This window comes from Bombus bifarius, unplaced genomic scaffold (assembly GCF_011952205.1).
Source record: "Bombus bifarius isolate JDL3187 unplaced genomic scaffold, Bbif_JDL3187 scf7180000009343, whole genome shotgun sequence".
In the NCBI taxonomy this organism is placed as follows: Eukaryota; Metazoa; Arthropoda; class Insecta; order Hymenoptera; family Apidae; genus Bombus; species Bombus bifarius.
Genome location: NW_022885057.1, coordinates 1,763,429 through 1,791,290, shown reverse-complemented (window position 1 = coordinate 1,791,290; position 27,862 = coordinate 1,763,429). Strand labels below are relative to the sequence as shown.

Below are 27,862 nucleotides of genomic sequence, written 5' to 3'. Positions count from 1 at the left end.
CTTTTACTAATTATCTTTAAATATTATTTTACCAACAGATCGAACATTTTTCCTTCACTTAAAACTATAATAAGAATAATAGAAAAGTTTTTACTAATGCCTATTCATCCACCAGATATTTGCAGTAATTTCTATACTCACAACAATCCAACCAGGTTTCAATATTCATTGAATGACGTTTAAACACAGACGACACTGACGGCGGTCCAAACGAAAATAAAGTCGAGATACAGTGAAATTCTTTGCAAGCACTCTCTCTCTTTTAAAAATTATGGGAAAAGAAATAAAGAGACTTTCATCTCTCTCATGACGGAGGATTTATAACATTCCTACTCCCAACGCGTGCTTGCAAGGCGTTTTACGTCTTTCATACTCGAATCATTAAATCACCAACGCATTAGCCGCAAACCTTGCTACACGTGTATTTTTACTAGAGACAACGAATGCGCGCGCCGTGGCTTGATTTTTATTAATGATATCACGAAATTATTATCGTTCACGTTTTTCCAAAAATAAACGCACGACAATGACGAAGATACCGATACGAGTTATTTATTTATCGAACCACGGACTCAAAGAGCCGCAATGTAGCTTCATGCTTCATCAAGTAAAAGTGAACTTCACAGTTGTTCCGTGAGGTCAATAATCTTGTGTAGTTTTTCAAAAAAAAAGAAAGAGAAAGGAGACAATAAAAAAAAGAAAGAAGAAAGAAAGAAAGACGGGAAAGAAGGAAATAAAAATGCACCAAGGATTGTAGAATCTTCAAGAACATTAACAATCCGCGAGTAGAATTCATTGCGAGATTAATCGTCGATTCATTGGATTTTAAACGCGAAGCAATAATTATTCTTCCGTTTCCTCGTTGAGAATTGACATCGACTTAAGCTCTGGAGCATTACCTGCACACGAGGGATACGATGTCACTACCATGTCAAGCTGATGTGATTCGACCTACATTTCCAATAATGCGATACGAATGTATACCGCTGTAAATGACTAATAAAAAATTGCAACGATGCTGCAGATGCTGTAGATTTAAAACTACTGTAACGCACGTCACAATTGTAGAATTGTAAAATAATAAAAAATTGCAGACATTATCGGTATGCAGAATTTAAGTATTGAACATTCTTTGAATTTTTTATCGAAGAAATTTGCTCCTAAAGATGAATACTGATGAAAGGATGGATCTAGTTTCGTAATAAAGGAAATGTAAGCTTCAATAAATTTTTCAATCCAATTTAAAAAAAAATTAGGTAAATAGTAAACAACGAATTCTTGTTGTTTAATGTAAATGTTCAATTTTATTCATGCTATGAAGTAACTAAAATACAATTAATTGTAAGTACTCCAAAGTGCGTTATCATGTTCATTGACGCAGCGTCACTAATGCGAGATCGTAATGACATCGCATCGTTCGTATGCACCTATTGTTCTTCATAGACTGATAATGGATGAACAACTCGCGAAATACAATTTAACTGTTCAGATATGTTTCTAAAAAATGGAATGAAAAGGTTTGGATTCTGAATAAACGAGTTAGTTAGTTAGTTTTAATAGGATAAAATAGGTGAGTTCGATAAAGTACTAATAACTTGGAAATTTTTGACAACGAAAGAAATTGTAACTGGAACCATAAATGATTGTGAAATGTCGGTATGGATTCGTTTGTTTTTTTTCATTCTATTATAATATTGTACTTATTATAACAAGATATCTATTTTCTTTTTAATTTAAACGTTTTAATAAAGAATTCCTGAAATTTACGATTAAACAATTTATAACACCGTGTATAGCGTGTAAGTGACAATGTTGTGTGTGATTAAAACGAGTGACATCCATATGCGTAGTTTAGGAATAATTTCCACTTCCTTTAATTTTACTAATTTAAATACTTTTATCTCATGGCGCTAATGCTTTGTACAATTATAGTTATTCTACTCCATTCTTTAAATTTCACAGCAAATTTGGATTTGAACTTCGAAGCAAATTGTATTTTTCAATTCAATTTTTACTTTATTAGGAATTAAATTCTAATAGAAGTATAGACTTGTACGATATTACTATATTATAGGATATCTTTATATAACAATTCTGTGTGAAAAATTTCAATATACATTGTCTGAAGAAAAGGCATTGAAGTCACCAAATAGAGACTCGAAATTTTTATGATATCGTTAAAATCATCTGTCCAAAAAATTAAGAAAGGTTCTTTACTAAAATATTTTGCAGTATCTGTAATTTATAACAAAAGTTAATCGTCAAATGAAATCGATCGATCCCCTGATCTTATTCGAACATTAAAAAACGTAAATTAAAAACTAACTTCGTCCACTACAACGTTTCAACTCTGATTACTGTATATTTAAATAATGCCAACGTTTCACAATCATCGTCTGTTTATTTTCAAATTAATGAAAACCTACTCTCGTTCCCTCCAAAAGTCCAATTTCAGCCGTCGGTACTATTGGCTAAAATTCCAACTGGATCAATCATAATATGCATCACAGCCTCGAACAATTATATAATCTAATGTACGAAGTTAAAAATTTGTCTGGCACAAAAAATGCGATCGTTCGATCAATTTACACGAAGAACAAATCGATCGATAGACACCCCAATGAGTTTAATCTCGATTCGCGGACAACACGTGCGATCGTTAGAAACGATCAAGTAAAAGTCAAGTCGACATAGAGAAGGAAATCGCGAAACGAGACCGTGGAACAACAATCGATGTTCGATGCGTTTCGGGAAAACGGAACGGGTGAACGCGTGGGTGTTTCGTACTGTCGAAGCGACGCAATAGCTACCCGCGGAATTGAACGTTTAACGTCAGACTGAAGGTCTTCTGACTGGCATGCATATACACCTTTGCCAGAGGAAGAGCAACGAGTCGAGTCTGCGCTGTTTGCACGTGGACGTGGATCTAGAGCGTCAAGAAACGAGAAGTCGCCGGTTAAGAACCGGAGGACTCTGCCAAAAATCTATACACGGTGTGTCTGCAAAATTCCAGGCCCGAGTGAAAAGCCGGGAATAGACTTTCCAGCTGATCTTTGAACTACGGATCAAACATGCGTCTGATATTATGGGCGAACAAAAGGAGGAGATGAATTTGTCAGGAAATAAAGGGAGGTATTAAGGACTTTATTAGATATTTAATGGATTAGGATATGTTGAAATTGTGGATATATGTATAGTCTTCGAAACTATACTGTTAAAATAAGATAATCGAATGGCTTTTTATGTAATGAAGATATGATGAAGGAGATGATGTAAAGGAATATATCTGACAAATGAAATGTAGGTTTTAGTTTTGGTAAGTCAGTCAGTTATAATATTACATAAAAATGAAATACTCAAAGATAGTAAAATATAGAGGTAAACAAATCTTTATGATGTTTTTTCCCATTACTTCTTACATTTAAAATTTATTATTTTGGCATAGATTATTCTGTCCGTCTGTGGTCAACATGTCATCAATGAAATATTCGAATAAAATATGGGAAACGTAAATACGTTGCCTCTTAGGTAGTTTCCTTACTTACTTAACTTTAAGATTTTACAGTTATACCCTATATTTATTAGGTTCCAGCTAAGCACGTGAAATACAAGACGGCAAATGACGATGCCTGAAGGAATATCATCAAGCAATACAATCTTTATATATGCAATTTTATCGCTATTAAATATTTTCACTAAGAAATTGAGCGAACTTGTATATTTCAGCTTTCACAGATAAATTGCACGAGAAGGTAGGAAGGATATACAAATTAGAATAATCAAAGTAAAATGATGGAAGTTCGTTAAATGTTATTCGATCAATTAATATTGTTGCTTCATAAATTTATAAACAGTCTCAATAAAATGAAATCGTATAGAGTAGACCCATATTTTTCAGTAAAGGCTTCTTATATGTACATCGGGGAACGCAAGCTATCAATGTGAAATCCAAATTCGTTTAGAAATAGTGCCGAACTTCGTAACGTTTCTATTTTGGCAATTATACAATTGCGTAATAAAACAGCAGTGACAGTTTGACGGAGCAGTAGAAACAATTTGAGAAATAATTTATTGTTTCGCATCGACAAGAACGTGCGTATTTCGTTAAAATAAAATTTATAGAAAATCTGTGAAATATTAAATCTAATAAACTATCGAAATTCTACGAGTAAACTCAAATTTTTATAGTTAGGAAATTAGAGTTTTCACTCGTATTATCAATTATCATGCGTATATCAAATACATTGTCTACTCACTTTGTTTTGGAGAGATTTGGATCGCTGGTCTTCCTCTTTTCTCGTAACTGTCGCTATAACGAAAACAGTCACATGATACTCAGACATATATACCAACGATAAATACTAAATTAATTCGTCCGAAATGAAATCTCGTTTCATCGAAGCTTATGTAAAAATCAATTTTGCGAAACTCAAACGATGTTTCCGGTCTTGAAATTTTAATTCGTTCCACGAATCATCTGTTTATACGTTACACGCTAGAAAAATTTCGAAATAAAAGTTGTTGAAATTCTTACCTTGTGATGTATCCGCTCCTTGTAACTTTCAGACCTGTTTATGTTTGACGTCTTTGGCTTACTGGAAATATTTTGCTGCACCCTAAGTAATCGTAATTAATAAAGCATAAATTAATGTCTATAACAAAAATCAGCTGAAGGACTGCGATGAATAAAATGAAAACATATTGATGAAACTATGATACTAAATCAAAGCACTTTGAAAATCACATGTTAGAAAAAATAATGCGGATCTTATAAATACAAAGTTATGAAATTGATGCGATAACTACGGGATGAAAACAATTTGAAAACAAATTTCTATAAGATGCTTGTACCGTTGAACGATTTAAAAAATTGTTGTGACGAAATACGAATAAAAGAAACGCAAGGATTTGTTACAAGAATTCCTATAAGTTGCACATGTTTTTTTATTATAGGGATCAATAGAACAGGGTTGAAGCAATTCAAAGAAAATGTTCTTTTTAGCAATTTCATGCAAGTATGAAGTGCATACATTTCAGAAATATCTTCCCGCGAAGAAGGATTGTCCATACTATCGGCGTGATCGGAGGCTCCGCTGTAAGCGGAAATGCGTCCTCTTTCGCTACTACTACGCGTGTTTCCGGCTATAACGCCCCCGCGATGCTCTCCTAAAAACATGAAATAAACGAACGTATTCATTAATTATTTCAATATCTGTACTAGTCTAATACACTAATTTGGCTAATCGCCGATAAATATATTCTCAATTTTAATTTACTTATATTCAATCAACTTTGTTTTATATTATATAGATTACTTTTCCTATACATAATGTTTATAGGATATCAAAGACTCTTCTAGACTTTTCAGTATAATTTGAATATAGCGTTAGAAGAATCGATTGTAGTTTTCAATATGCGTTTATTTTATCTTCCGTTTTTGTTAAGAAATGAAAGCATTTAATAGGATAAAGAAATCGTAGTGTAACAGAATCGGTAACACAGTATAGTTAAATTATTTTGATTCGCATGAATGCACCATAAAAAAGGCCATCGCAGGTGTGTTACAAGCGAACCTATCGATTTTCGATACTATACTTCTGTACGCTTACTTTTCCTTCTCGGATATACTGTTCTTTTAAAATGCATTAAATTTATAAACAGTGTTTTAAAAATACAAATGGATCTCTAAATACTCATTGTTATTATAGAAATTTCTCCAACTTGTAAAATTCACACAAACTTAATGTAATAAATGTACTAAGTATAAATTGAAAAAAAAAGAAACGTAATTGAATTTAACGTGCATATTACTTGAAGAATCGATTAGAGGCAATCATGATAATTAGACAAGATTGCTGTTCTTCGATTTTTTTTTCCACAAATTAGAGTATGTCGAATATAAAGATATGACTAATTTTGTCCAGAAATTCCACATAATAATACGAAAGAGTCTTCCTATCGCAGCGTTAATGGAAATGAAACGAATATTTCGATTTAACTCGTCTATTTGATGCCAGCAAGCATCAAATTAACACGGTCCATGATGTCTGGCATTTCTCCAACTATCCAGTCGTATGTGGAGGCTTATCAGGTAAGGAATGCGGCTCAGGGTAAAAGCAGATCATGAGAACGTGTGCGGAGAGGGTGGTTACATTTAATCTCTAGCTAAGCAAATACACAGATCAAAATCGATTTATCGCGTCAATAAAATACCGTAAATCGATGAAAGGGACATAATTCTAACGTAATTCTCTAACTGTAGACAACATGCAATCAGCTACATTAAATAGGTATTTTTGAGCTGACTGAATACACGAGTGTATAGTATTATATCCGTCTATGATCGCCGATTTAAGATTCTTCGTAGAAAATTTCGCATTCGTTCCGTTCAAAGAAAACTAAACAATTATTCGATAATAAGCAAATTGTTTTGTTACAGCCGTGAGGTCTAGAAGGCTATCACCCACTAGATTAACATCCAACAATATGAATTTAACTAACGTTTGTCACAATTCCTTTCCTAAATTATCTGAAAGACCAAGTGGACGATGATTAAGCATCGCTAACCCCGTGAAGTTTGAAGATCGAGGAAGGAGGTCAAATAATCCGAGTGAAATCGTAATATCATCAAAGACCACCGATGTCAACATTTCGCTGACTGAAAAAAAGTTAAATGGCTAAATAAATATCCAATGAAGGCTCGGTACCGCCTAAAAATAGCATCGTAAAAAAGTTGGTGTTCTTGAACCTCGTAAGCAGACAGATAGTTATAGATCAGCAGGGGTAGGTATGCTGAGGGGATGCAACGAAGGAAAAGCTTAAGTCTCGAGTATTTTTAGATAGGGCGATGTAGGCGCGTGTCGCAGAGGCCGGAAATCGTTTTGTGGGCCCCTCCTTCCCGTTTTCTTCTTCGTTGTTGTCGTTGCCGTCTGCGTTCGTGCCGCACAAGATCTATCTTATTTTCTTTCCTCTCGTTTCAACGCATACTTGCCACATAGTTACAGCAAATGACAATCATCATTCAAATAAAGTCACTCAGTCAGAAATGAAAACTGGCGATCCAACTATCGGAAAATCTTTTTCATACGAAACAATTTTTCATACCTTAGAAATCTTTAAAATCTGTTTTTGCATACAAATTATTTAATTATTATATTAATAATATATCATATGTTGCCATTTGAACTTGAGATAAAGAAAAGAAAGAAAATGTCTTTACCATACAGAATTAACCAGTTTTGTAAAAACAATACTTAAATATATAACCTCTGTTTTGTACTCTGCATTTTATATACAAGTTACACCTTGATAGTTGCTTCGAACTATTTTAGATATTTCATCATAAAAATTATCAATGTATTATATTTAATACGGGACCAAAATACTCGTATCTTCATATAAGCTTAAAATACTTTTCTGTAATATTCCAAATTTCATCCTTAACTACGTGAATACTTATAATTTGCATCACAGCATGATCATTATAATTATGCCTGTATATACTCAATACAGAACGATGAAATTTATATTAATGAAAGAGTGAATTCAAAGGTTGAAATGTTTCTTTACGAGAAAGAAATCCATGTTTTTCTTCAATGAAATCACGAAGAAGCATGTATAGATGCAAAAAATAAACAATCCGTCTACATGACTGCGTGCGATTTCCAGTACATTCTGGTCTAATTTTGTCTAGACACGTAGTATTTGTATAGCCGCAAGGTTCCCCGTTCATGAGATATCTGCCGGAGAAAAGCCAAAGATGACGACAAAATAGCCACCCATATCATCTTCAATATTGGCTTTATAGACGCAGTGAAAATTTATGAACGTATCTGACGAGCAACACGCGGCAAGAATTTCTACTGAGTGGCTTGTTAAAGCTTCGCAATTCCTGTTTTTAACTTCTACGACTCCAGCGAAACGTTCCTACGCGCCAGAGAAACATTTCCTTCCGAAAGTTCACAACTTTCAATGTTACTAATAAAAATTTGATTAATCAGAGTTTACCATTGCCGTACAGATCAAAACTTTTAGAACGTATCCAATTTTATGAAAATTTGCAAAGATCGATAAGTAACCAAACAAATTGAATCCCTTCAAAAATATCGCGAATAATATAGAAGTAGTTACAAGACTCGAAGAAATACTTCAAATTTGATTTTCGATTTTATATTGATCTTCTTGTTTGATTTCTGATTTTTCGTTTTTCACATTCATCCGATACATTTATTTGGCAGACGCGAAAGACAAAACGAGAACTGTTGAAACAAACCTGTCTCTTTCTCTACACCAGTAATTTCCTTCAAACCGGTGTCGTCAGGCTTGCTCGAAGAATCAGTCCCATCGTAGAATACACTATCGTTCACGTTTTCACAACACGTTGATACATTTAGACGATCCAAACCAACGATCAAAGCTGTTTCTATAATTTTGCTCGGTTCGCGTGTCTTTCTCACAGCGGCAAAAGTCTCCCAAACTTTACCGGCAAATGAGCCTTTGCTCATGTGTGGCACCACGGTTCTCTGCTTGATCGTTTTCAGCTTCGTTTTCTTTGCAACTTTGTCTTTGCTTACTTTTTCGCGCACCACTATCGAACCTATTCCGATTGATATATTTTTCTAACGTTTCTCGCGAATCCAAACATTCATTGTAGAATCCATTTGAAATTCGAAGAATCTCCATTCGTGTTTAGTAGATACGTTATTATTTAATTAATTATTTCAAAAACTGATTCTGAGAACTGTGATTTCTTGCAATAGTTTATGAATCATAATGTGAAACATGACATACGCTAAAAAGTTACAAGCTACAACTTCTCATAATCAAATATTAAATAGTGAACTTCTATATTGATAAATTCTATTCACATTGGTATAATTAGTTTCTTTTCTTAAATTAATTTATCGCTACAATCTTTAACAATAGTATTCACTTAAAAATACATATCAGCACAAACTTTACTGTTTCAGTAATCTTCGTATTTCCTCATGAACGTTCCGATAATGATATCGAAACGACGATAATGAAAACCAGAATGTTTAGTCACTAGCATCACGTAATTATCAAAAAGAAGAAAAAATACAATAAAACGCGCCGCCTAGAGGAGGCTCTTCGATCCAAATGAATTATTAGATATTCACGCCATCTTTACCGTCACCCTTCAGCTTCCGATTGAATCTGTTCCTGCATCTTCCCGAGGAAAGCCTGAAGCTAGCAAAGCCAGCGATCAGGGGCGAGGGGTTGGTGGTCGTTGGGTAAGGGTTGCAGTCCGGTTCCCCCTGCAAGGGATCACGCAACTGTTGCACCTCGACCATGTGCACACCTCGATGTTTCACCACCGAGAAAATAATAATCGGGGTGGTTTCTCTACTTCTCGCGGCAACAACCGAGCTGACACTAATTTCCCTTGAAGCCGCTCTCGCTTCTTTTCCTCGGAGACTGCCGTTGGTTTCCGGTTAGACCCCACCAGACCGCCCCCCGCTCGTTTTACAACTACGTTCACGCGTAAGTGTATTCACGAATGTACAGGGTGTGCGTGTGATTCTGATTTTCAAATCCCTCCGACCTAACCCTCGGGGAACATCAAGGACGATCTTCACGTTCAAGATATTGATGTACTTAAAGTCTCTCTTAAAGGGTAGCTCTCTCTTGCTCAACTTTTCTTCTGTTACCTCTTACAGCGCCGAGAGATACTACTTGCCAGACCCCAGCTTTATTTTACTTGTTTACGTTGTTTGTTACGAGCGTAGAAACGTTAATGAGAAAAGTGATCGCTGTGGAATTCTTTGTAGCTTGTTGAGACCCTTTTTCGTTAATTTTGTATACGTAGTCGTTGGTTTTATGAATGGATACTTTTGAGAAATTTGCGGATTCGTATTTAACAGAGAATAGATTGTGATAACATGTACAAGGTTCTCTAAATATTATAAAATTCTTGAAAATTAATATAAGCAGTAAACAAATAATAAGTGAACAAGTTAACAAAATGATAATTGAACTGTTACAAGTGTAACTCGTTTAATTTATATGTGCAATTTAGAAAACTTACAACAGAAAGTTTTTGTAAGATAGTTATACGTATTATCTTTAAGCAAACAGCAAATTGCTTATACACCCTGTATATAAATACAAATCTATGTGGTTGTGATTCTAGGCCTCTTCCCGCAGTTTCCTCTCTTCTCTGTTCTTCCTTCCTTCCTCTTCTCTTTTATAAATTCAGTAGAAAAGAGCGCAGTGCACAACCAACACAATTCGTTTTGCGAAACTTCCTTATCGGACAACGCGATTATTGTAACAACGAAACTTGATAAAAACCTACACTCCGTCTCAAACATATGAAATATCGATTATGTACTTCAACATTGACACTCTTCTCTTTAATTTTTTCTTTTAAACGATTGTACAAATATTAAAGAACACGAAAATATTGTTATTAATACGCATAACATTACATAAAATAATTACTACTTTTGATAGAATCGTCACTAGAAACGTGGAATAATCCTTAATATTTTTGTAGCGAATCGATGTATTTTTACAAAACTTGCATATATTCACGAAAACGTTTTATCAAGCCAACACACTATCAATTTAAAAGGCTGAGGAGAGGATGTCGATAAAGAACCATCGAGGGTCGTAACAAACAATTTTCAACGAATTTTTCAAGTGGGAATTTTTGCACAACTAACTTCATTACACTTCTTTCACCATTGGCGATATGCTTTAAATTATTTTTTAATGAAAGAGAATGAGAGTTATCATTAATTTACAATAAATGTTAAGTGCTTCCGACGAGACAAACAATCCTAACAATGGCTGACGCGTTCGTTAAGGAACGCCTCATTCGAAATGAAGACAGTAAACTACGAGATAACGGATAACATTAACAAAAAGGAAGAAAAATATATAGGCATCACACTTACATAGTTAAACAAGCATACGTAATTGTAAGTTGCAACGACAGTATGATGTACAACAAAACATTGCGAATTGATATAGATATTATCGTCGTGGAAAATGTATGTTTAACGAAAAGTTGAATTTATTTGTACTTTGTCACTCTGAACAAAGTACGTATACTTGTATTTGGCAGCACAAAATTATTTATGGTGCATCGTGTGCGGTGCAAAATATAGATTTGTTCTGAGAAATACACTAAAATTAATAGCATTTGGAAAGTTATCACGCTATGTAACGAATGAACTAATTAATATAGACGTATTCTTATTTTATATATAATATGAAAAAAAAAGATTTATTGTCGATTTTCCATGAATTAATATATTTGACTATCATGAGATTTAAAAAATTTTAGTATATTATCATATATTTAAAAATAAAGCAATAAATATGTTATTGTATACTACAAGATATAAAATATCAAAATTTATTTCCTTTGATTGGAACAAAATATAGCTATAAAACTTTGTAAACAACAAACAATAAATGATTAAACAATAAATCATAACGTTAACGCAACGGCGTATGTAGTTACAAACTCCATTGTTTTATACGATTGCTGCAGTTAAAAGTATATTTTTCTAATATTATTTCATTTAATAGTTTAATGCAAGTAGCAAACTTACCATTTTCACCATCAGTCAATGTACCAGTATCTTCCTCGTTCCTTTTAATCTTGTCTGTAACAATAAAATATCCTATATTATAAAAACAAACTATTAAAAGACAAAGAAGCCTACAAAATTCACATTTGTACATTTATTTACGATATACGTGTACATAGAAGGGAAGCAGTACAACAAATATTTCTGTCATAGAGTGTAATGTAAAATTCGAATTATTTACCATGAAACATGTGATTTTGAGGATGATGATGGTGTGATGATGGTGGTTTCCTTTCAGGCCTGATACGCTCCATTAATTTGCTTATACGATCATTGCCTCTTTCCTTTCTAACCAATGGTCCAGGACAATTTTCTTCTACTACTCGAACACATTGACGATGAACACTTAGAGAACAATCTGTAACAAAATGGAAAAGTTGCTTCAATTTTTAATTGTGTCGATATTCACACGTGATCTCAAATTTATATTTTCTAATTTTTAATTTAGTAATATCTATATAAATTTACACACCACTACATAAATATCCTTGAGGTCCAATTCCACCAATGATAAGTTGACAATGATTACAATAAGTAATAGTAAAGTATTGATGAGCTACAAAATGATGACCTCTGATTGTCATTTTTCTTGTTTTTCCTGTAAGCAGGCGGGCTTTGAGATTTGACTTATCTTTTGCGACAAAAGTAGGTACTCGATCAAGCGATACTGGTCGAACTTGAAAAATTTTTGTTAATATTGTTGCCAAACCAGCTGCTGTTGTGAATTGTCGCAAATCTACGTGTTCTTTTTCAATATCTTCTCTGAAACATTATATAAATAATAATGTAACGCTATATGCCATGATATGTTAAGAATTAAAACTATGTATATTTTTCTGTTAATGAACTTACAAATAAGGCTCCATTTTGGGTAAGAGGTATGTTTCTATGATTTTTGTTTCTCGCGCCTTATCAGATGCACTTTCATCCAACTGAGCGTCGCTTGGACCAAATAACGTACCTAATCCAGCAGTTCTCTTTTGTTGAAAGTCTGCAAGTTGCTCGTTTAGCTCTTCTTTTGCACGTGTACGAGCTTTCCAAAATATCTGCCAAGAATACAATATTTTATATAATCATATCCAGCAAACGATGCGTATATACTTTTGCATAACACATACTTTTCGTAGAATCTCTTCCTTATCAGATTCCTTTAAAAGAACGTCGTCTATTTCATGTGCTACATTTTCGTCTACATTATGCAGACGGAGAGGCTATATATAAAACGGTTTTGAGTTAAATATGATCCCCATATATTCAAGAGAAAAAAGATATCTTTTTCAAATTACTTACTGCACCAGGTACTAAAAAACTAGAATGAATTTCATATGCCCACTTCCTCATTTCTTTTGCATTGCCTTCTTTGTACAGATCCGTTACTAAGTAGAACAACTAAAATAATATAATAATTTAAACTGACTTTGGATAATAAAATTCAATATTCGAAGACATCACCACTATATATGACATAATACTTACCAGACTGGAGGGATCACTGTTTGACAAAACATAATTAATAAATACAGCAAGGTGTGCATGATGTCCCCATAATCGAGACAAAGATTTGAATGGTCCATGGTCTTCTAACTGTCCCTACAACGACAATTAACATAGCAATTATGAATCCATATGAATGATTTCATTTAAAATTAAAAACAAAGAACTATATATAAAATTTATAAAACTCACAACTTCTTGATCACTCATATCATCGTCTTCCATTGACATAATTGGCTGCTGTAATATTGGCAGTCCAGGAATGCCTTCATTTAATATTGTCTAAAGAAGGAAAAATACATTGGTAAGTATCACGGATTATTTAAGGAACTCAGCTTTTTGATTAAAAACTTACATCGTTAATAGTAGAACTGGAGGTATCATTTCCTGGACTAGCAACTGGATATGGTGGAGGTGGAGTTCCTGGAGGAGTGATATGAGGTAATTCATCTATATCAATGTCACTATGCCTTACATGCCTTGGAGGAGAAAGATCATTCATTGACTCTGATGCTATTAAACGTCTACTAGCTTCTGATGGAGAAATAGTTGTTGTTCCCAATTGTTCTGGACTGGATTTCGTTCGTTGATGTTTATTAAGTGAATTTGAGGAACCCAAATTTGCACCCTGTGAAAGCTATAAGGAAATTAAATACTTATTTATTAAATAATAGATAATCAGAACATTATATCAGTAAATTAAATACAAGAATAAACTAGAATATTGAGTGATTCATTATGCAGAAATACTATAAAATTGTACTATATGCATTTCATACCACACACCATAAGAATTGCTAAACACTGCAATCACAGTAAACGAAATAAAACATATACTTAACAGACAATGTTTAAAGGTACATAGTGCATAACCATAAATTTTTCTTAGATCACATAAAGTATATTTCAGTACATATCACAAACATACTTAAAATACATTACTTAATAAAATATATTACTCAAGCAACACTTCAATAAACAAGCACAGTTTCTGAAATGTAATATTTGTCATAAGTTTTTGATGGAACTACACATAAGGTATTTGCAAAAGAAGCAAAACAAAGTATTATTATAACATAGGTACTTGATTATTATTTAACATAATTGTGATAGATGTATTAAATGATATGAAATTTAATAGGAATGATATTTATAAAATATATTTTAAAATATAAAAGTATAAATTATCCAATATATAAATATCTGTTAAAGGTATTCACATTGTGATTCTGTGGTACTTCTCTTTTACCATGCATACATTGATATAAATTATTTATTTAATGACTTAGCGATTAAACTACTTACAGAGTTAGGTATGCCATGACTGGTGGTTGAGGGCGTTAAATGAGTCAACAGATGACGCTCCAGCTCCAACTGGGCTACGTGGTGCGTATTTGTAGTAGGCGGAGGTCTGGGAGGCAATGGTGGCGGAGACAGGCTTTGCATGGACAAGGATTTACGAGATGGTAGAGGCGGTGGTACATCACCACTGCTACTACTTAAGGGTGAATAATAACCCGGGGAACACGAGGTGTTTGTTACCAACGAGCAAAGCTGTAAGACACAACAAAAGCTGGTTAGATAAAGTTAGCAAAAGCTTAAATACATCCCTATATGGCTGCATTTGAAAATTTCAATTGTAATACAAGCACACATTGTATAAAAGTTGTATCTATACAGCTCAAAAAATATATGTATAAAAGCAGAACATAGGCTTTGTTATTTCTTGTTGTTTATCATAATATACTGTAAGCTATTAATAAATATATCAAAGATTACCGAACTACTATAATAATCAATGATTAAACTTATATTCATACTCTCATCATTATGCTTTCCATTCATAAAAATAAACATCTCAATAATATCATGCCGAGCAACTATTTAATACACTGAATAACATAAACTGGGACTGTCAAACACTGACATAAAAGCAAGACACAATAAAATATATAGGGACATAAGAAATGTTAATGAATATAAGCGTTAAAACGAATTCACATCTTTATGAATAAGATTATGAATAATAACATAATATTTATGATGTAATATATGTATGAACAATGAACAATTATAGTTTACTGGTATAAAATTAATGCAGGATATTAATGCAGTAATTAGAAATTTTCAAAGTAACTTGAACATATTATTAAAGCATACCATAAGATTAAAAAACCATACCTGTTCATTGGTTGTAATAGCAGCTAGCTGGTCCTGCAGAGTGCGTACCCTCCTTTCGGCGCCCGCTAGTTCTGTTTGTCGTGCTACAACATTAACATTACTACTACCAGTACTAGCTTTCGCGAGTTCGCTGCGAAGCTTATCAACGTAACTTTGTTCTTTCTCCAACATAAGCTGGAATGTATGAACGCGCTGAGTTTCCAATTGCCGTTTTTTCTCATGCTAAAATATAAGAAAAGGATTTGTATTATATTATACTTTTATTATATTAAAAAGCTATTGAATCCAATTCATAAATCCCTTCGTAAATAAAGCAAAAAATATCGACTTACATCAACGGGTTGAGGTCCTGTAATACGTGCGTTACACGGTGCACCGGTCGCTGGAGCAGTCGACGCCCTGAGTAAGGAAGTTGCCGGTTGCGAGGGTGATACCATCGTGGTACCGGCTGATAAACTAACTGGTCGCTGGTGTCCACCCGCCAAACCAACTTGCAGCCCTGTGGCCGTCGTTGTCGCGCTATTCGTTGCAACTGGCTTCTGCTGTACCGTCAGTACCACCTGCGTCGAAGCTGCAACAAGGGTTCAAGGACGATGATTAGTCACCTTTCGCATACCTCCGCCGGTCCTTCCCCCGCGTTTGACCCTCCACCTTTCTTTTGAGACTTGCTCGAACAGTCAGTACTTGTATTTTCTTTCACAAGAATTTAGATTCCTCTCGACTATTAAATGTTTTCTATGGATAATCTGTGTACACTAAATACTACGTAATTACGAAAATTTGTCAATTGAAATCATCAGTAATATTGTACTGTACTGATTTTAAGATTTTGACATGCCTTTATGTTTAATGTAAATTGTGTGTTTTGTTTTTTAATTATTTGTATGTATTTAATAAACGATCATGCGATCGTTGATACGCAATATCTGATAAGTAATCTGAAAAGTACAGGTTGTGTATACGCTATTGCGACAACCAAATGTTCATTAAGAAATCGTAAAGTCATATAGCAAACTTGTAAGCAAAGAACTGAAAGTAATCTTGGTCGTGGCTATAATTAAAATATTCTTCAATGAGTATATATATACTTTGTAAAGGATTAAACTGTTAAAATTTATCGATGACAAATTTTCGATAGACCTAAAACTACTTATCCAAACAGAGTATAAAGGAATTCCTAGATCTCTTATCAGACAAAAAAAATTGTAATAGTGAATAAAAATGTAAACAGAATACATTTATCATGAATAGAATGTTTATATAGAACTAACTACAAATCTAGTCTCTGCTTACGCCGTCAATGACTCATTCCTACGCTCAGCTGAGACGTATGACGTCATTATATTTTTCTAATTCTGGAAATGCATATCCGTATCAGAAAATTAATTAACAAAACCGATATCAAAATCTCAAATCCGATATACAAATCCGCAACAACAGCTTGGATTTCGAAAACGCGAGTGTATCGTGGTATCTCTTCCTCAAAGTTGTTGCCTAAACAAGCACTCCGAAAATATGCACAACTTGCCAAATATTTGCATTTTTATGGATTCAGAGAATATATATATTACTCGAGGAACCTGCAACTTTACACAGTTTGTAACGGATGCAATTTCGTGTTTCTCTGATACGAAGGAATCACAAATGATCGTACGAGAAATAAGTAAAATTCCAAAGAACAATAATCCGTGTCCTAACGGTAAAATTACATAATTGCGAACATGAACGTAAACGTTTCAGAAGAAGCTGAAAATACCAGAGTACGCTTTCGCACGAGCTTTCTTCCAAGCTTGCCTGAGGTCATACGTGGTTCGCGTCTTCATATAGATACACAACGTCGACGAGAACAAACACGTTCGAACCGGTAAATCGATCTTTCAATGAAATTTTGGTATCAAGGATTCGAGGATGTACAGTTTCACGGAGAGATATCACGCGCATCGAGAGCCGTGTCGTCTGCAAAACTGCGTAAAACGATTGGCGATGACCGAGGCGATACGTGGAGCAGTAAAGACATTCGTACCGAGAAACTTGGCCCCAGGTACGTGTATTAATATGAATGACGAGATTCTTATGTTTACACGCGCGTATACGACTAATCCTCGATATATGACCAGATCTCGTCATTTGACTATATGCTATAACACCTCGGTAAACCCACTTTAATACTATAATTCGTTTCTGCAACGTAAAAATCTCGATAACTGGGAATTACTAGGAAATAGATCTACGGATGTTTTCCTATCGTAACGATGGAAATCTCCTAAGTGTGTGTTTTGTTTTTCAGCAAAGTTTACTTTTTGTCTTTTATTACAAGGTATTGCTGTAGTTATTTTTAGTTTCAATTATTTTTTTAGACAATTTTTTATAGAAAACATTTCAATTTTTATGAATGAAGATACGTTTTGTTTACGATAAGGAAGTACATAATTTCCTTTTACACCTAATAATCAAATTTCTTAACCAAAGAACTTTAATTTATAAAATAAAAAAAAGCTTATGATACAGGATTGGATTTTCTTCTTAAAAGATTAGAATTTTCCTGAAACTTTATATAAACTTTATATCTGGTAAAATTAAGATGACCTTTCTTTCCATTTTTTTGTATGATTGAGTACTTGAAACGTCATACAAATTAGCATAATGATTTGGAAAATCCCGAAGGAAAGATTGACTCAGCTGTAAATGGCAGTGATTTAACGGTCAGTTAAGGATCTTCTCGTATTCTGCACATGAACGCCATTCCTCATAAAACTATCTTTATTTATTTTCACAAGACAAAAGTTACTTCAGCCAGTAAAACGTTCTAACACGGTTAATTCCCGTTAAAATACTCATACTAGTCTATACCCTGTTTGTTCTCGGTAATTCTCACGCTGAACATCTGCAAGTTTTCTAATTTCCAAATCCAAATTATTTTACCGATACATCTTTAGAAGTGCGTTTATTACACGGAAAAACTTCACAAACTTTGGTATACTGTTATGATTTGGTATGCAAATGAGATTTTTATTGTATTTGTTAAAAAATGTTTGTATTGGATCGATTTTAAATATTCATGAGTCTAGCGAAATCTGAATACGTGTAAGAGTTGCTGCCTTATGAAATGATTAAGTAGGACAGTTAGCGTACTTTGGAAAGTTATTAGATTTGGATACACAACACCATCTCACATTCAAAAAGTGTTAGATTACGCGACATATTGCATCCGGTTTCGAAATCTTTTACATGTTACAAACTCTTTTACAACTCTCTAATTATTTATTTTACTTTTGAATTATTAGCTAGCAATAATGATTACAGAGTGAATACAAATATACAAATGAACACGACATAAAAGGAAAACTATTTGCTTTCTACACAAAGAAATTTATTTTACTTCAGTATCTCAAGGAACTAATCGCAACGTGATAAAATAAGAGGGAATAACGCAACCTGAAACAACTCTCGTTTCATTTTGTTCACGCGTTATGCCTGAAACGTAATAGAATTTTGTGGAATTACAGCACAGTTAAAACTACGATGGAAAAGACACGTTTATAGTCATTGTGTTGTACCTGAATTGTTAGGAGGAGGAAGATAGACTCTATGAACCAACCGTCACCGCTATAAACTCGCATGCTTACATCACTGGAAACGTCGCCACAGAAGCTTCGTTGACGTCGGTATATTCAAGATAAAATCACCGACAATCATTCGTGATCTTTATAAATGTCTCTTTTCTCAAATACAACAAACAAACTTAACTCTTCTTTTTCGATTTTTTGTAATATATAAACGTTGGTCATGCGTCATTGCACTTGACATATCTCTCTAGATACTTGCTTTAATTTATAGAAAAGACAGAGACAGATTGCTCGATGGAGTTTCGCATACTCAAACGTTGATTATCCTAACTACACGTAGAATGAACTTCCTTTCGCAAGCCTCCGCGCTTCCTTCTTTTTTTACGCAATGTCTGTGATACAGCTTCAAATTAAATTGCATTGCCCGCTCAAATCGATGAGCTTTACGGATCAATTTCGATAAAAGCTTTCCAGGCATATATACCCCGACAGGTTTTGATCAAGCACCAGTTTGAGTATGGAAAAACAAAAAACATTGAAAAGCAATATGAGGTTTGACTCTACTTTTACTCGATTTCGCTTAATTGAACAGAGTTTTGTGAGAGCTAGAATAAATGAATCGTAATGTAATTCAATAAAATTAATTGCAGTTTAATCTTGTTCAGAGAATCATTTATATCAATAAGATATCAATTATAGTTCTATTAGATATACAACGATTTATTCAATTTACATTTCTTTCTTTTAATATCTAATTAATATTCTAAATACAAGATGCTTTTATTATCTAAAAATAATTAACCATTTTACCCTTCTATCTCAATTTGTTACTTTGAAGATAATTCTTTTAAAACATAATACCTAAGTACTTTATCTACTTTTATAAAATACAGGTCAATGGCCTGGCCTATACTAAGCTAGATTGAATTATACGCACCCCTTGTGATGATCAACGACACATAAGAATACCTTAGAAAGTATGAACTACCCCATGTGTGTTTATATTACAAGTTTACTAGACTGACTACGTAAAAATGCTCAATCGACGGGAAAATCCTATCATGGAGAAAAAATGTTCTTCCCCTTTGTATTCGTGAGTATATAAAGGAAAACTAGAATAGGAAATAATATTGTTATTAATAAAATATTAAGCGATCAAATTTTGATTATATTAGGTTAAGTAAAAAGTTCTGAGCGTTTTTCGCTAGATGTCTTTAGTGAGCCATATCTCACGATGTGCACATCGCATCGAGTCATAGTATACACCGATTTCAAGGTGATATTACGCATCAAAAAGGTTCTTTGTCAGTTTTGTGTTCGGTGAAGCCAGTTGTGTGTTACAGCGTTCGAAAATGGAGATAAAAAAAGAGAAAATTCGATACATTCTTCAGTACCACTACGACCAAGGTGAAAAGGCGGAGCAGGCGGCCAAAAAAATTTGTGCTGTTTATGGACCCAGTACAGTATCGAATGCAACAGCAAAGCGGTGGTTCCAACGATTCCGTTCTGGTAATATGGACGTCGAAGATGAGGCACGCTCTGGTAGGCCAATCGTCGAAAATGTGGATAAAATCATGGAAATCGTCGAGTCGGACCGGCATGTGAGCACTTATTCCATTGCCCAGGAACTGAAGATTAGCCAGAAAACCGTTTGGAACCATTTGCATAAGGCTGGTCTCAAGAAGAAGCTCGACGTATGGGTGCCACATGAATTGACGCAAAAGAACCTTTTGGACCGAATTGATGCCTGCGATTCTTTGTTGAGACGTAACGAAATCGACCCATTTTTGAAGCGGATGGTGACTGGCGATGAAAAATGGGTCACATACGAGAACAACAGCCGAAAAAGATCGTGGTCCAATCGCGGTGGGCCGGCCCAAACGATCGCCAAGCGTGGATTAACGGCCAAGAAGGTTTTATTGTGTGTTTGGTGGGATTGGAAGGGAATCATCCATTATGAGCTGCTCCCATCGGGGCAAACACTTAATTCGGACCTCTATTGTCAACAACTGACCAGACTGAAGCAGGCGATCGACCAGAAGCGGCCAGAATTGGCCAATAGGAAAGGTGTTGTGTTCCATCAAGACAACGCCAGGCCGCACACATCTTTAACGACGCGTCAGAAGCTCCGAGAGCTTGGCTGGGAGGTTCTATCGCATCCGCCGTACAGTCCAGACCTGGCACCAAGCGATTATCACCTTTTTAAGTTTTTGCAAAATTTTCTTGATGGTACAAAACTGGCCTCAAGAGAGGCTTGTGAAAATGAGCTGGTCAAGTTTTTTACCAATAGGGACGAGGACTTCTTCAACCGCGGAATTATGAAATTGCCTTCAAAATGGACAAAAGTAATCGAACAAAACGGCGCATATTTAATCTAAATCGAATAATCTTGACTATGTTAATTTCATCGTCGAAATAAAGCGAAAAAGCGCTCAGAACTTTTTACTTCACCTAATATTAAACAATAAAAGATAATGAATATCATTTGGTACAAAACCGAGATCTTTCTATAATCTCTCTATAACGGAATTGATACTTTCCGCTATTGATAATGAAAAGTACTTTGAAACGTTTTAACATTTAGATAGTGTCCGATTCTATAATATGTCGGTCTCTTCACAGAGAAACATTTATTCCGTTTCGCTGCCAAATAACGTACCCACGTCTTGGAAATAAAAGAGAAAGAACAAAAAAGAGGTCGTAGAAAAGAAAGAAAGTATGTAAACTTACACTTTATGAGCTGTACAACATCCGTATGCGTGGACTGCATTACATTCACGCCGTTAACCTGGAAATACCAATCATGGTTATAAATAGTGAAAATATATCGCAGCAAATACACATTTTATAGACGCAAGTAATTTAAATTCACACATGGTACGCGTTTATTGATCGTTTAAATTTTCAAAAATAAATATTTTGATTCATAATTTACATTCGCTCGATAATTTCACTAGAAATATCTTAGTTAGTGTTACTTTGTGATAACGTAAATTCGAAATAGGCTCACCTTGATGATTTTGTCGCCCGCGTGAAGGCCAGCTCTCGCGGCTGCACCGCCTACAATATATCATTGTTTGCTTTTAACTCTTTTCTTTATCGAGACATTTAAGTATTAGAAAAATTTGCGAACAATTTAATAACCATTTCCTTAACCAAAATTATACCTTAACTTCTATCACTTTTTACAATTTGCAGACAATATTTGGAATAAAGATTGAATAATTTTCTGATACAAATACAGACATGATGCAAAAATAATTTTGTATGTGAACCATTATAAATTTTGTGCATTGAAAAAAAATTCTTTATATAAAAATTGGCACAGATTTTATATTATGTTATTTGTAAATAAATTGATAGTATTTCTTAAAAGATAAAATTTTTATCGTGAAAACATACATTACAATGTTGGTTTAAACGTAGCCTAAATTGTTTTACATCCCATTAATTAAATAAATTAATTTTAGTGGTAAATGTGTTAAGTATCTGAATATAACTCGATGAAATGTCATCACTTTATATTACTCAGGACAATTAGTATCATACTAAGTAGTAGTAGCGCTTGTATTATTAATACACTCTAACTTGTAACATCAGTATTGTGTGAACTTACTGTTACAATTAAATAAATACAATTAATAAATTAAATGTAATTAAAAGAAGATGATAATACGTTGTTCTGAACAATAAGAACGACTACTTTTTTAAACAGTAAATTATAAGTTTCAACAAAATACCTGAAACATAATAACAAAATTAAGGACACTAAATTCGCTCTAATATTCAAACCAAATTAAATTTGCATAATTTATTAAAATTTTCGCAACAAAATATAATAAATAATATAAATTCAGTATATTATAATAATAGCTCCACTGGTTCATATCTTGCACATCATTATTTAAAATATTCACTAAAAATACTCAATATATTCTGCCAGTATAATTTCCACCATCTATTTCGATCAACATATGTAATATCATATCCCTAAACCCTTTTGTTAAAGCCACCAGTGAAATCGATTCTATCATGATTATTATAATCCAATGTATTAACATATTTCTAAACTGTTCTTTTTTAAAAACGAAAAACTGACTATATGCGAATGTTAAAACTCCAACAACACACCTTCCTTCACAGATTGAACATAGACAGGGTTATCACCGGAGACTTTCATCCCGTATCCGGCCTCGTCCTTGTAGACGACGAGGGTGGCAACGGGTGCTGGTTCGACGGTTCCACCCCCGGCGGCGCCTCCGCCACCCCCGACGCTGCGTCGCAACGCCGCCGTTCCATTCATCCCTTCTTCGATCTCCGCCTGGCCTCCCCTCACCTCTGCCCCAGCTGCAGCACGACTGTATGACCTGCAACCAAAATGAAATAATATTAACAACTTTCCGAAAGTCGAATAATCGTCATTCGATAAACTATTGCTTTTTTTTCAATTATTCTCTTTCTTTCTGCGACTCGAACAATTGCTACGAGAAAAATAAAGCTTCTGCGCGAAGAGCAGGAAAGTAGGGAGAAAATACAGTTGATGGGAAACATCGATTTCGTAGACCCTTTTAAACAGCAGAGGTAGGAATACGAGTTTTATCGTGTTTTTAACCCCTTAAGAGTTCACTTCATTTTAGCAAGATGCGACAATATTTTTTTTAGTTCGTTATATAAATGTTTATAGAAATGTAATAAAGAAGATTTTCTGGAAAAATGATAGTTTTGTATTAATAATAAGAGATTGTATATATATGCAATCCAGTTACATACGTAATATTACAGAAATAGAATGTTAAGTCACGACAAATGTAATATTACAGAGATGGATTTTAAGTGAATAGAACTATTAATGTTGATATTGGCTTTAGAAGAATGATAAAAAGAATGTTGTATATGTATAGTGATAATTAATATTCTATCCTTAAATATTGGATGGACGAAATTAAAATAACAAATAAGATTTACTATCACATAAGATTAATAAATATTGTAGATAGTCGACTATTTGAAAATTAAGATTTTTTGGAGAAAACAATAAAAGAAAACATAAGGAAACTTTCAGTGTTTAATAATTTAACATGTAACAAAATTTTCTTTCCACCAGAATTTTTTCAAGTCCGAAAATCTGCTCTTTGAACTTAATTCTTTCTACGGAAGTTACGTAATCATTGGATCGTAATCTTTTTCACTTGTAACATTACCTCAATGCAAAATCGATAAAATATGGAAATTATCTAATATATAAAATTCTATAAATTTATTCTACTGATTTACAAACAAATTGAATAAAATCTGTAAAATTATCTAAAATACAATTAAATTTGTCGAATACAAAATATTTTGATTTAATTAACAGATCATGATTTAAAATGAGGGTATGTATCTGAATTAAAACAACTGTTATATTTTGAAGAGTAATTGCTCCTTAACGAATGCAGGATATTTGATCATTTACGGCGTACGAAGCTAATAAATAATCATGTCCCCTTATCAACGGGATTATGTCTATCGTTGCTGTGTACTTTCACGAGCTTATAATCATATATATTTTACGTCCCTGTTTAATTATTATTATTACTGCGTCATCCATAAATATCCCGAATTTATGTGTTTTACGATTTTCAATTAATTGTCATATAATAAAACCTAAAGTAATGAAACTTCTTAAGAACTCTTGTTAATGGAACAATGTAAAATTGAAAAAATGAATCGTTATTTAATTCTTTAGTAATATAAGATGCTTTTTAGAAATAACTAACGCGCTCAATAAAATCTTATTAAAAAAATATCTTTTCTGTTTATCTTATTTAAAAAAAAAACAATCAAAGAATTAAATTTCTACATAATATTTATTACATATAAAAGTGTCGTATGTAGAAGACGTGTCTTCTAAGAAGTACTCAACTTTTACAAGATTTATTCATACTTTCAGCAGTAAAGACAATCTATTCAGATTTATTATTAACTGTCCCATATAAATAATAATTCTAGAAGATTCTAATAACTATGATAATTATATAGTTATGACTATAAAAACTTATCGAATCATTGGTGAAGCACGATTAGAAAGAGTTAACGATTCGCTTTGTGCACATCGTAATTCTTTAAAAGAGAACTTTTATATCGAGATGTTTATTACACTTGTATTCTTACAGATAAATCTCTAGAATCCAATACTTTATCCATTTTTTCTTTTTCGATAAAAAATTGTTTTCCTATAGAAGATCGATAATCACATCAGGACATATTCGATGTTATTATATACTTGTTATTCTTAAAATAGCACAAGACTGGCCTACTAGATGCATATTTAACCCTTATCCGACTGAAATATTTTAAGAACACGTCCCACTGAAATTTGTCCAGTGAAGACAAATAAAATAAAACTGTATACGACATTTCAGTTTATATACGCGAGAATCGTATCGTTTCTTTTGACAGAAAATGCGTGTAATTAATTAACTTCTAATAAACAAATAACTCAATGATACCATAAATACAGTTTTGAAAATTTAATGATTTGTCAGTTCTCATTAATAAGATAGTTGAGCATAAATTTTCATATTATGCTCCTTTATAGTTCGATTATTATGGCTACTGAAGCTAGTTTAATAGAACGTAAACAATAGAATAATAATTGCTTCTTTACTGACGAAGTAGATTTTTTGTACAAATAATTTCTTTATTGCTCCGGCAAATATTATTATCATGCTAAAAGTAAGCAAATTGATTTCATTAGCATGAAAATTATTTTATATTTGATTTCGTGAATTTTCTCGTTACATTTTCAGAAAAAAGCTTTTTATTTTTTGTTTTTGTTCCACGATATCGATCGTTATGTAAAATAATAAAAAAATGTTTAAAGCACATCCGACTAAAAAGAAAAAAGGTTTTCTATAAATGCCTAAGTATGAAACGGTATAACATTACTGAAAATTAAATGATAATTAATTCTTTATAAGTGATATACCGTAATATAACATAGTGTTCAAAGTAGTTAATGCACTCGATGCCTAGTTTAAATTAAGGACGAGAACATTTCAACGCGATTTTATTCTTTTGCCCACAAATTCTTCTAAATATCTAATGGAACTTATGGTAATCTGTAAATAATTTTATACCTCATTAAAGAAAGTAACTGCAATTATTACAACTCGTAATTTAATTGAGTTGGTCGTAAATTATGTGATATTATACACCATAATTTAAATTTTAAAAAATCAAATATTACGTTAATAAATAATAAGCTATGATAATAAAACAAGAACTTAGAATATAATATAGAATATTATATAGATTTTAAAAATAATATTTCAAAATAATTACAATGAGTTATGAGTTATGAGTGCGAGAAACGAAAATTACTTTTTTTGTAATAGTTGCATAGGAAATTACCATAAAATCACCATATAATTAAAATTACCATGACAGATAAAAACCGAGGAATAAAAATCTTATAAATTACTTATTAAATTATATTATATCGTAGTACATATTAAAAGTATTCGTCATAAATAGCAAATATAGTCATCGAAAATTTTCAATTTTTTATTTAAACTTGGTGATACATCACATCAATTTATCGTAAGGTCGGTTTAGTAGTAACTTCGATATCATATTGGTAATTTACACACATGTTTTGTGCAAAACATGAGCCGAATCCTCTTACGACGAATTTTGAACGAATCGTACGCAGTAATGACGTTCTGAACAACTTTTTTTCTTGTTAACCATTGTTACTATCAAGATCACCAACTTATTAAATCACTTTTTCGTAACGAACGATTATAGTAAATATTTAATTTGTGATAAATTTTGTTTTTTTTTTTTTGGTACTTATAAAAATTTAATATAAAATATTTCTTTCTTAAATGTCGTCTATATATTATAAACGAAATATTACTCCTCAAAGAAGTGAAAACATTTGCATAAAATGCAATATTAAAGTTAGTATATAGATCATTATATTTAAGTAGAATAAACAGAAAATGCTGATTCCAAAATTTTCTATATATTTATTCCTGTCAAAAATCATGTTGAGGATAAAATAAACAAAGTTCCATAAGACATCAAATTAAACCGAAATATTTTTCTTCTAACAACGCACTATGATTAAATTTCATTACTAATGTTACTGCCATATTTAGTTTGCTTATTCTCGTCCCTGAACTGTAAGACTTTTTATGTCGAGGTATCGTAAACAATAGAATTACGCGGATAAGAATTATATTAAAGCAATGTTAAAAATCGAGGGTTTATTTCAATAATACATTGCAACAGTCATTGACGATCGTTAAAGGGCCGCCAATTGGAAATTATACGATTCTAAGAAATTATAAAACAATGACAGCAACTAAAATTGAAAGAATATGTCAAAGAAAAGCTAAGAAACCATATATGACATCATGTTAATCGATATAACAGGTTAATAGGTCAGTCGGTTCTTATACTTTGTAAGCACAAGGAGCTATAGAAAAAGACAATCGAAAAAAGAGAAAATACACGAATATACGGTTTCAAGAATATCTCGTGAATAGGCGTACCGAAGATAGAGCAAATACATACATACCTTTCATTTAATCTATTTTGTAGTGGAACGAATCTTGTACAAAACACTAGTGACGGAATAGAAGCGCAACAAAGCGAGATATCACTTCACCTTGGCACTATATTCCACAAGAATTATATCACAATTGTCATAACAAAAGAACACATATGAATATGGCTGGTGACGGGTAATTATTCTGCCTCTAGCACTTTCACGGCACATTTTGATATCTCTTGATAATACATGATAAGGGAACTATTTGGTAAAAAAAGAAAGAGCACTTCTGTACTAGTTGTACAAACATGCACGCACCATACGTGAATACGAAGGCACTGATTTTTTTATAAAATACACATTCGATAAAACGAAAATACACTACTAACAAGTGTCAGCCATCTTGTATTGGAGCCAAGCACAACCCAACGTCCCATAGTGCAACACGACAGCTG

At 32.9% G+C, this 27,862-nt stretch overlaps 1 protein-coding gene across 5 annotated transcripts in view; it reads right to left on the bottom strand.

Annotated features, from left to right (window-relative positions):
- Positions 1–27,859, bottom strand: part of LOC117215048 (rho guanine nucleotide exchange factor 11) — a 35,634-nt gene extending 7,775 nt beyond the window's left edge. For 2 of the 5 annotated variants that reach the window (XM_033461454.1, XM_033461455.1), the window contains exons 1-19: positions 27,435–27,858; positions 22,997–23,232; positions 21,876–21,925; positions 21,596–21,653; positions 15,632–15,870; positions 15,300–15,521; positions 14,424–14,672; positions 13,474–13,755; positions 13,311–13,400; positions 13,101–13,214; positions 12,915–13,013; positions 12,743–12,835; positions 12,477–12,670; positions 12,097–12,386; positions 11,806–11,982; positions 11,586–11,639; positions 5,031–5,166; positions 4,535–4,616; positions 4,257–4,309 (exon numbers count right to left, since the gene is read on the bottom strand). In XM_033461454.1, the coding sequence (XP_033317345.1) occupies positions 4,257–4,309; positions 4,535–4,616; positions 5,031–5,166; positions 11,586–11,639; positions 11,806–11,982; positions 12,097–12,386; positions 12,477–12,670; positions 12,743–12,835; positions 12,915–13,013; positions 13,101–13,214; positions 13,311–13,400; positions 13,474–13,755; positions 14,424–14,672; positions 15,300–15,521; positions 15,632–15,870; positions 21,596–21,653; positions 21,876–21,925; positions 22,997–23,168 (2,654 nt within the window). In that variant the 5' untranslated portion in view covers positions 23,169–23,232; positions 27,435–27,858. Of the gene's footprint in view, positions 1–4,256; positions 4,310–4,534; positions 4,617–5,030; positions 5,167–11,585; positions 11,640–11,805; positions 11,983–12,096; positions 12,387–12,476; positions 12,671–12,742; positions 12,836–12,914; positions 13,014–13,100; positions 13,215–13,310; positions 13,401–13,473; positions 13,756–14,423; positions 14,673–15,299; positions 15,522–15,631; positions 15,871–17,055; positions 17,275–21,595; positions 21,654–21,875; positions 21,926–22,996; positions 23,233–27,434 lie in introns of those variants that run through there. The other 3 variants (XR_004489013.1, XM_033461457.1, XM_033461456.1) reach the window with 3 other exon arrangements.
- Between the last annotated feature and the right edge of the window lie 3 nt (positions 27,860–27,862).